The sequence below is a fragment of the Oncorhynchus tshawytscha genome, linkage group LG33 (genome assembly GCF_018296145.1).
Source record: "Oncorhynchus tshawytscha isolate Ot180627B linkage group LG33, Otsh_v2.0, whole genome shotgun sequence".
NCBI classification, from domain to species: domain Eukaryota; kingdom Metazoa; phylum Chordata; class Actinopteri; order Salmoniformes; family Salmonidae; genus Oncorhynchus; species Oncorhynchus tshawytscha.
This window is the reverse complement of record NC_056461.1, coordinates 41,382,215-41,392,214: the sequence shown is the minus strand read 5'-3', so window position 1 is coordinate 41,392,214 and position 10,000 is coordinate 41,382,215. Positions and strand designations below refer to the sequence as shown.

The 10,000-nt window shown below is 53.4% G+C and overlaps 1 protein-coding gene across 1 annotated transcript in view; it reads right to left on the bottom strand.

The window, feature by feature from the left end:
* The window catches only part of LOC112238404 (stAR-related lipid transfer protein 13-like), a 117,101-nt gene that overhangs the window by 96,418 nt on the left and 10,683 nt on the right, over positions 1-10,000 (bottom strand). The window contains 2 exon segments of the mRNA XM_042311105.1: positions 1,719-1,749; positions 2,313-2,504. Of these exon segments, the coding sequence (XP_042167039.1) occupies positions 1,719-1,749; positions 2,313-2,504 (223 nt within the window).

The following is a 10,000-nucleotide window of genomic DNA, read 5'->3' as shown; positions in this document are numbered from 1 at the left end:
ATTGAAGAGTGGAAAAACATCACCTGGTCCAGTGGATCTTGGTTCCTGTTGCGTCGTGCTGATGACAGAGTCAGGATTTGGTGTAAACAGCCTGGTGTTATGAGTCCATGGACCCATCCTGCCTGGTGTTAATGGTACAGACTGGTGGCGTTGGTATAATGGTCTGGACCCATCCTGCCTGGTGTTAATGGTACAGACTGGTGGTGTTAGTATAATGGTCTGGCCCCATCCTGCCTGGTGTTAATGGTACAGGCTGGTGGTGGTGGTATAATGGTCTGGGGAATGATTCCTGCCACACGTTAGGTCCCTTGATACCAATTGAGCAACATTACCAACCGCCCAAAGAATTCAGGCTGTTGCGGAGGCAAAGGGAGGTCCGACCCGGTTCTAGATAAGTGTACCTAGTAAACTGCCAGCGATATTAACATATTATTAGCATATGAACCTTTTCCAAGTCTCTTCAAAGCACTGGGGCTCTGATCCCAATACCGTAAGGTCAAGGTTCATTCTTCCTGTCTCCATATACAGTACAATAATCAATGTATTGATAATCAATTGAGCTCAATTTGAATCGATGAGTGAAAATGACAGAAGACATCTTAGCACACATTCTGGTGTTAACTACTGTAGCTGCATGTAGCCTGATACCCTTATAATAAACATTCTGGTGTTAACTACTGTAGCTGCATGTAGCCTGATAACCTTATTATACACATTCTGGTGTTAACTACTGTAGCTGCATGTAGCCTGATAACCTTATTATACACATTCTGGTGTTAACTACTGTAGCTGCATGTAGCCTGATAACCTTATAATACACATTCTGGTGTTAACTACTGTAGCTGCATGTAGCCTGATAACCTTATAATACACATTCTGGTGTTAACTACTGTAGCTGCATGTAGCCTGATAACCTTATAATACACATTCTGGTGTTAACTACTGTAGCTGCATGTAGCCTGATAACCTTATAATACACATTATGGTGTAGATGTTAACTACTGTAGCTGCATGTAGCCTGATAACCTTATAATACACATTCTGGTGTAGATGTTAACTACTGTAGCTGCATGTAGCCTGATAACCTTATAATACACATTCTGGTGTTAACTACTGTAGCTGCATGTAGCCTGATAACCTTATAAATACACATTCTGGTGTTAACTACTGTAGCTGCATGTAGCCTGATAACCTTATAATACACATTCTGGTGTTAACTACTGTAGCTGCATGTAGCCTGATAACCTTATAATACACATTCTGGTGTTAACTACTGTAGCTGCATGTAGCCTGATAACCTTATAATACACATTCTGGTGTTAACTACTGTAGCTGCATGTAGCCTGATAACCTTATAATACACATTCTGGTGTTAACTACTGTAGCTGCATGTAGCCTGATAACCTTATAATACACATTCTGGTGTTAACTACTGTTATACAGCATCAGACCATGTGACCATGGTAGGAACGTCCTGGAAAGTTGAAACATTCACAACAGAACACATTATATCACTGCCTGTCTTATCAACCACAGACAGTCTGCCTGCCTGCCTGCCTGCCTGCCTGCCTGCCTGTCTGCCTGCCTGTCTGTCTGCCTGTCTGTCTGTCTGTCTGTGCGTGTGTCTGTGCGTGCGTCTGTGTGTGCTTTTGTGTGTGTTTACTTCAGGGCGGATTAGGTTTGACACACACACACACCAGATAAAGAGGTCATCTTACCTTCTGATTGGCTGGTCATCCTGTTTTCACCCTGACAGGAGACAGAGACAGAGAGACGATGAGTGTCACACACACACACACACATACACACACACACACACACACATACACACACACACACACACACACACACACACACACACACACACACACACACACATACACACACACACACACACACACACACACACACAGTGTGTGATCCAGTGTAATAAATATTTATATTAAACAGTATATTCTTCCAGTCTGATGGTTCCGTATCTGTCAGGTTTATTGTGTACATCCCAAATGGCACCCTATTCCCTATGAAGTGCCCTCCTTTTGACCAGGGCCCATAAGGCTCTACATAGGGTACAGGCTGCCATTTGAGACAGAACCATAGTCAACCAAACCAACCTCTATTACATGGCTTCAGTGGGATTATGCTGCACAGGGAGAAGTACTAGAGGTTGTTCTTGGAGGAGCTGTGTGTGTGTGTGTGTGTGTGTGTGTGTGTGTGTGTGTGTGTGTGTGTGTGTGTGTGGGTGTGTGTGTGTGTGTGGGTGTGTGTGTGTGTGCGTGATGGGTTTGACAGAGAATCATAACATGTCTTACGGTTCTCCGTCTGTATTGGAGGTGTGAGGGGGAGTGTAGGGAGGAACGGATCAGGGGTCTGCTGCGGGCCAGGGGACGAGAACGTTGTCTGGAGCTGGACACGCTGCTCTCTGGGGGTCTGTTAGAAGGCCTGGAGGTATTGTGGTCGTGGACCAGGCCTCTGCTTATCATCCTTCCCAGTGCAGGAGCACTCTGAGGGGACAGAGAGAGACGTGAGAAGGGGGTACGTCCATGGAACATGGAACAGAAGAATACTCATAACAAACAAATTCAAACACCTAATTTCTGTGCTGTCCTTCTATTGCTTTTGTCAGTCTATCCCTGTCCTTCCTTCTCCTTCCTTCTCCCTCGCTCCTCTCCTTTCTCCTCCTTCCCTCTCCCTCGCTCCTCTCCTTCCTTCTCCTTCCATCTTCCTCGCTTCTCTCCTTCCTCCTCCTTCCCTCTCTCCCGCTCCTCTCCTTCCTCCTCATTCCCTCTCCCCCGCTCCTCTCCTTCCTTCTCCTTCCCTCTCGCTCCTCTCCTTCCTTCTCCTTCCCTCTCCCTCGCTTCTCTCCTTCCTCCTCCTTCCCTCTCTCCCGCTCCTTTCCTTCCTCCTCCTTCCCTCTCCCTCGCTCCTCTCCTTCCTCCTCCTTCGCTCTCCCTCGCTCCTCTCCTTCCTTCTCCTTCCCTCTCCCTCACTTCTCTCCTTCCTTCTCTGTCCCTCTCCCTCACTCCTCTCCTTCCTTCTCCTTCCCTCTCCCTCACTCCTCTCCTTCCTCCTCCTTCCCTCTCCCTTGCTCCTCTCCTTCCCTCTCCCTCGCTCCTCTCCTTCTCTCTCCCTCGCTCCTCTCCTTCCTTCTCCTTCCCTCTCCCTCGCTCCTCTCCTTCCTTCCCTCTCCCTCGCTCCTCTCCTTCCTTCCCTCTCCCTCACCCCTCTCCTTCCTTCTCCTGCCCTCTCCCTCACTCCTCTCCTTCCTCCTCCTCCCCCCTCTCCCTCGCTCCTCTCCTTCCCTCTCCCCCGCTCCTCTCCTTCCCTCACTCCTCTCCTTCCTTCCCTCTCCCTCACTTCTCTCCTTCCCTCTCCCTCGTTCCTCTCCTTCCTCCTCCTTCCCTCTCCCTCGCTCCTCTCCTTCCTTCCCTCTCCCTCACTCCTCTCCTTCCTCCTCCTTCCCTCTCCCTTGCTCCTCTCCTTCTCCTCTCGCTCCTCTCCTTCCTTCTCTTTCCCTCTCCCTCGCTCCTCTCCTTCCCTCTCCCTCGCTCCTCTCCTTCCTCCTCTTTCCCTCTCTGCTCTCCTTCCTTCTCCTTCCCTCTCCCTCACTCCTCTCCTTCCTCCTCCTTTCCCTCTCCCTCGCTCCTCTCCTTCCTCCTCCTTCCCTCTCCCTCGCTCCTCTCCTTCCTCCTCCTTCCCTCTCCCTCGCTCCTCTCCTTCCCTCTCCCTCGCTCCTCTCCTTCCTTCCTCCTTCCCTCTCCCTCGCTCCTCTCCTTCCTTCTCCTTCCCTCTCCCTCGCTCCTCTCCTTCCTTCTCCTTCTCTCTCCCTCGCTCCTCTCCTTCCTCCTCCTTCCCTCTCCCTCGCTCATCTCCTTCCTTCTCCGTCCCTCTCCCTCGCTCCTCTCCTTCCTTCTCCTTCCCTCTCCCTCGCTCCTCTCCTTCCTCCTCCTTCCCTCTCTCCTCTCCTTCCTTCTCCTTCCCTCACTCCTCTCCTTCCTCTTCCTTCCCTCTCCCTCGCTCCTCTCCTTCCTTCTCCGTCCCTCTCCCTCGCTCCTCTCCTTCCTCCTCCTTCCCTATCTCCTCACCTTCCTCCTCCTTCCCTCTCCCTCGCTCCTCTCCTTCCTCCTCCTTCGCTCTCCCTCGCTCCTCTCCTTCCTTCTCCTTCCCTCTCCCTCGCTTCTCTCCTTCCTTCTCTGTCCCTCTCCCTCACTCCTCTCCTTCCTTCTCCTTCCCTCTCCCTCACTCCTCTCCTTCCTCCTCCTTCCCTCTCCCTTGCTCCTCTCCTTCCCTCTCCCTCGCTCCTCTCCTTCTCTCTCCCTCGCTCCTCTCCTTCCTTCTCCTTCCCTCTCCCTCGCTCCTCTCCTTCCTTCCCTCTCCCTCGCTCCTCTCCTTCCTTCCCTCTCCCTCACCCCTCTCCTTCCTTCTCCTGCCCTCTCCCTCACTCCTCTCCTTCCTCCTCCTCCCCTCTCCCTCGCTCCTCTCCTTCCCTCTCCCCCGCTCCTCTCCTTCCCTCACTCCTCTCCTTCCTTCCCTCTCCCTCACTTCTCTCCTTCCCTCTCCCTCGTTCCTCTCCTTCCTCCTCCTTCCCTCTCCCTCGCTCCTCTCCTTCCTTCCCTCTCCCTCACTCCTCTCCTTCCTTCTCCTTCCCTCTCCCTCGCTCCTCTCCTTCCCTCTCCCTCGCTCCTCTCCTTCCTCCTCTTTCCCTCTCTGCTATCCTTCCTTCTCCTTCCTCTCCCTCACTCTCATTCCTCCTCCTTCCCTCTCCCTCGCTCCTCTCCTTCCTCCTCCTTCCCTCTCCTCGCTCCTCTCCTTCCCTCTCCCTCGCTCCTCTCCTTCCTTCCTCCTTCCCTCTCCCTCGCTCCTCTCCTTCCTCCTCCTTCCCTCTCCCTCGCTCCTCTCCTTCCTCCTCCTCCTTCCTTCCCTCCTCCTCTCCTTCCCTCTCCCTCGCTCCTCTCCTTCCTTCCTCCTTCCCTCTCCCTCGCTCCTCCTTCCCTCTCCTTCCCTCTCCCTCGCTCCTTTCCTTCCTTCTCCTTCTCTCTCCCTCGCTCCTCTCCTTCCTCCTCCTTCCCTCTCCCTCGCTCATCTCCTTCCTTCTCCGTCCCTCTCCCTCGCTCCTCTCCTTCCTTCTCCTTCCCTCTCCCTCGCTCCTCTCCTTCCTTCTCCTTCCCTCTCCCTCACTCCTCTCCTTCCTCTTCCTTCCCTCTCCCTCGCTCCTCTCCTTCCTTCTCCGTCCCTCTCCCTCTCCTCTCCTTCCTCCTCCTTCCCTATCTCCTCACCTTCCTTCTCCTTCCCTCTCCCTCGCTCCTCTCCTTCCTTCCCTTCCCTCTCCCTCACTCCTCTCCTTCCTCTTCCTTCCCTCTCCCTCGCTCCTCTCCTTCCTTCTCCGTCCCTCTCCCCTCGCTCCTCTCCTTCCTCCTCCTTCCCTATCTCTCACCTTCCCTCTCCTTCCCTTCCTCTCCCTCGCTCCTTTCCTTCCTTCTCCTTCTCTCTCCCTCGCTCCTCTCCTTCCTCCTCCTTCCCTCTCCCTCGCTCATCTCCTTCCTTCTCCGTCCCTCTCCCTCGCTCCTCTCCTTCCTTCTCCTTCCCTCTCCCTCGCTCCTCTCCTTCCTTCTCCTTCCCTCTCCCTCACTCCTCTCCTTCCTCTTCCTTCCCTCTCCCTCGCTCCTCTCCTTCCTTCTCCGTCCCTCTCCCTCGCTCCTCTCCTTCCTCCTCCTTCCCTATCTCCTCACCTTCCTTCTCCTTCCCTCTCCTCGCTCCTCTCCTTCCCTCTCCCTCGCTCCTTTCCTTCCTTCTCCTTCCCTCTCCCTCGCTCCTTTCCTTCCTCCTCCTTCCCTCTCCTTCGCTCCTCTCCTTCCTTCTCCTTCCCTTTCCCTCGCTCCTCTCCTTCCTTCTCCTTCCCTCTCCTTGCTCCTCCTTCCCACTCCCTCGCTCCTTTCCTTCCTCCTCCTTCCCTCTCCCTCGCTCCTCTCCTTCCTTCTCCTTCCCTCTCCCTCGCCCTCTCCTTCCTTCTCCTTCCCTCGCTCCTTTCCTTCCTTCTCCTTCCCTCTCCCTCGCTTCTCTCCTTCCTTTTCCTTCCCTCTCCCTCGCTCCTCTCCTTCCTTCCTCCTTCCCTCTCCCTCGCTCCTCTCCTTCCTTCCTCCTTCCCTCTCCCTCCCTCGCTCCTCTCCTTCCTTCTCCTTCCCTCTCCCTCCCTCGCTCCTCTCCCTTGCTCCTCTCCTTCCTTCCTCCTTCCCTCTCCCTCGCCCTTATCCTTCCTTCTCCTTCCATCTCCCTCGCTCCTCTCCTCTCCTTCCTTCCTCCTTCCCTCTCCCTCGCTCTTATCCTTCCTCCTCCTTCCCTCTCCCTCGCTATTATCCTTCCTTCCCTCTCCCTCCCTCGCTCCTCTCCCTCGCTCCTCTCCTTCCTTCCTCCTTCCCTCTCCCTCCATCGCTCTTCTCCTTCCTTCTCCTTCCCTCTCCCTCGCTCTTATCCTTCCTTCTCCTCCCCACGCACGCACGCATACGCACACACGCACACACACACATACACACACACACACACACACACACACACACACACATACATACACACACATACACACACAAAGAAAAACAGACAGAAACAGAGAGCATCCCACTTCAGTCCTTCATGAAAACCTTTAGCATAACTCTTCATTAGAACCCTGATTAGATTCCGGGAGTGGAAAACCCAGCTCTGGGAAAAGCCTGGCTTTTGAAAAAACTCTCCTCGTTATGGAAGAACACAAGGGCAGGACTCTTGTTAATTTCATTATGAAGGGGGAGGAGAGGAGGAGATGAATGGGCAGATCATGAAGAAAGGGGGAGAGAGAGAGAGAGAGAATGGTTAGTGAAGACCATAGAGAGAGGGGAGGGGAGGGGAGGAATGGACAGATCATAGAGAGAGGAGGGGAGGAATGGACAGACCATAGAGAGAGGGGGGAGGAATGGACAGACCATAGAGAGGGGAGGGGAGGAATGGACAGACCATAGAGAGAGGGGGGGGAGGAATGGACAGACCATAGAGAGGGGGGGGGGAGGAATGGACAGACCATAGAGAGAGGGGGGGAGAGACCATAGAGGGGGGGAATGGACAGACCATAGAGAGAGGGGGGAGGAATGGACAGACCATAGAGAGAGGGGGGGGAGGAATGGACAGACCATAGAGAGAGGGGGAGGAATGGACAGACCATAGAGAGGGGGGAATGGACAGGAGGAGGAATGGACAGACCATAGAGAGAGGGGGAGGGGAGGAATGGACAGACCATAGAGAGAGGGGGAGGAATGGACAGACCATAGAGAGAGGGGGGGAATGGACAGACCATAGAGAGAGGGGGGAAATGGACAGACCATAGAGAGAGGGGGAGGGGAATGGACAGACCATAGAGAGAGGGGAGGGGAGGAATGGACAGACCATAGAGAGGGGGAGGGGGAGGAATGGACAGACCATAGAGAGAGGGGAGGGGAGGAATGGACAGACCATAGAGAGAGGGGAGGGGAGGAATGGACAGACCATAGAGAGGGGAGGAATGGACAGACCATAGAGAGAGGGGGGGACCATAGAGAATGGACAGACCATAGAGAGGGGAGGGGAGGAATGGACAGACCATAGAGAGAGGGGAGGGGAGGAATGGACAGACCATAGAGAGGGGGGGGAGGAATGGACAGACCATAGAGAGGGGGGGAGGAATGGACAGACCATAGAGAGAGGGGAGGGGAGGAATGGACAGACCATAGAGAGGGGGGGGGAAATGGACAGACCATAGAGAGGGGAGGGGAGGAATGGACAGACCATAGAGAGGGGGAGGGAGGAATGGACAGACCATAGAGAGGGGGGAGGAATGGACAGACCATAGAGAGAGGGAGGGAGGAATGGACAGACCATAGAGGGGGGGGAGGAATGGACAGACCATAGAGAGAGGGGAGGGGAGGAATGGACAGACCATAGAGAGAGGGGAGGGGAGGAATGGACAGACCATAGAGAGAGGGGGAGGAATGGACAGACCATAGAGAGGGGGAGGGGAGGAATGGACAGACCATAGAGAGGGGAGGGGAGGAATGGACAGACCATAGAGAGGGGAGGGGAGGAATGGACAGACCATAGAGGGGGGAGGGGAGGAATGGACAGACCATAGAGAGGGGGAGGGGAGGAATGGACAGACCATAGAGAGGGGGGGGGAGGAATGGACAGACCATAGAGAGAGGGGGGGGAATGGACAGACCATAGAGAGGGGGGGAGGAATGGACAGACCATAGAGAGAGGGGGAGGAATGGACAGACCATAGAGAGAGGGGGGAGGAATGGACAGACCATAGAGAGGGGGGGGGGGGAATGGACAGACCATAGAGAGAGGGGGGAGGAATGGACAGACCATAGAGAGAGGGGAGGGAGGAATGGACAGACCATAGAGAGAGGGGAGGGGAGGAATGGACAGACCATAGAGAGGGGGGGGGAGGAATGGACAGACCATAGAGAGGGGGAGGGGAGGAATGGACAGACCATAGAGAGAGGGGAGGGGAGGAATGGACAGACCATAGAGAGAGGGGGGGGAGGAATGGACAGACCATAGAGAGAGGGGAGGGGAGGAATGGACAGACCATAGAGAGAGGGGGAGGAATGGACAGACCATAGAGAGAGGGGGGAGGAATGGACAGACCATAGAGAGAGGGGGAGACCATAGAGAGAGGGGAGGGGACAGAATGGACCATAGAGAGGGGGGGGAGGAATGGACAGACCATAGAGAGAGGGGGGGGAGGAATGGACAGACCATAGAGAGAGGGGAGGGGAGGAATGGACAGACCATAGAGAGGGGGAGGGGAGGAATGGACAGACCATAGAGAGAGGGGAGGGGAAATGGACAGACCATAGAGAGAGGGGGGGGAGGAATGGACAGACCATAGAGAGAGGGGGGAAATGGACAGACCATAGAGAGAGGGGAGGGGAGGAATGGACAGACCATATAGAGAGGGGAGGGGACGAATGGACAGACCATAGAGAGAGGGGAGGGAGGAATGGACAGACCATAGAGAGGGGGAGGAATGGACAGACCATAGAGAGAGGGGGAGACATAGAGAGAGGGGAGGGGAGGAATGGACAGACCATAGAGAGAGGGGAGGGGAGGAATGGACAGACCATATTAATAGCTGACAGGACTGATTGATGTTAAGTGTTGTAATATATCTCTGTAAAACAGCTGATAGGACTGTTCTCCTCTCAAAGCTGGGACCGAGAGACTGAAAAACAGCTTCTATCCCAAGGCCATCAGACTGTTAAACAGCCACCACTAACATTGAGTGGCTGCTGCCAACACACTGACACTGACACTGACTCGACTCCAGCCACTTTAATAATGGGAATTGATGGGAAATGATGTAAATATATCACTAGCCACTTTAAACAATGCTACCTTATATTATGTTACCCTACATTATTCATCCATATGCATTATTCATCTCATGCATGCATGTATCACTAGCCACTTTAGATACTACTCATCTCATACGTATATACTGTACTCTATATCATCGACTGCATCCTTATGTAATACATGTATCACTAGCCACTTTAACTATGCCACTTTGTTTACATACTCATCTCATATGTATATACTGTACTCGATACCATCTACTGTATCTTGCCTATGCTGCTCTGTACCATCACTCATTCATATATCCTTATGTACATATTCTTTATCCCCTTACACTGTGTATAAGACAGTAGTTTTGGAATTGTTAGTTAGATTACTTGTTGGTTATTACTGCACTGTCGGAACTAGAAGCACAAGCATTTCGCTACACTCGCATTAACATCTGCTAACCATGTGTATGTGACAAATACAATTTGATTTGATTTGATTTGATTTCTTTGTGTGGAGGGTACACGGTAGGTCAGGGGTCACAGAGAGGACTGTCCTTTGTGTGGAGGGTACACGGTAGGTCAGGGGTCACAGAGAGGACTGTCCTTTGTGTGGAGGGTACACGGTAGGTCAGGGGTCACAGAGAGGA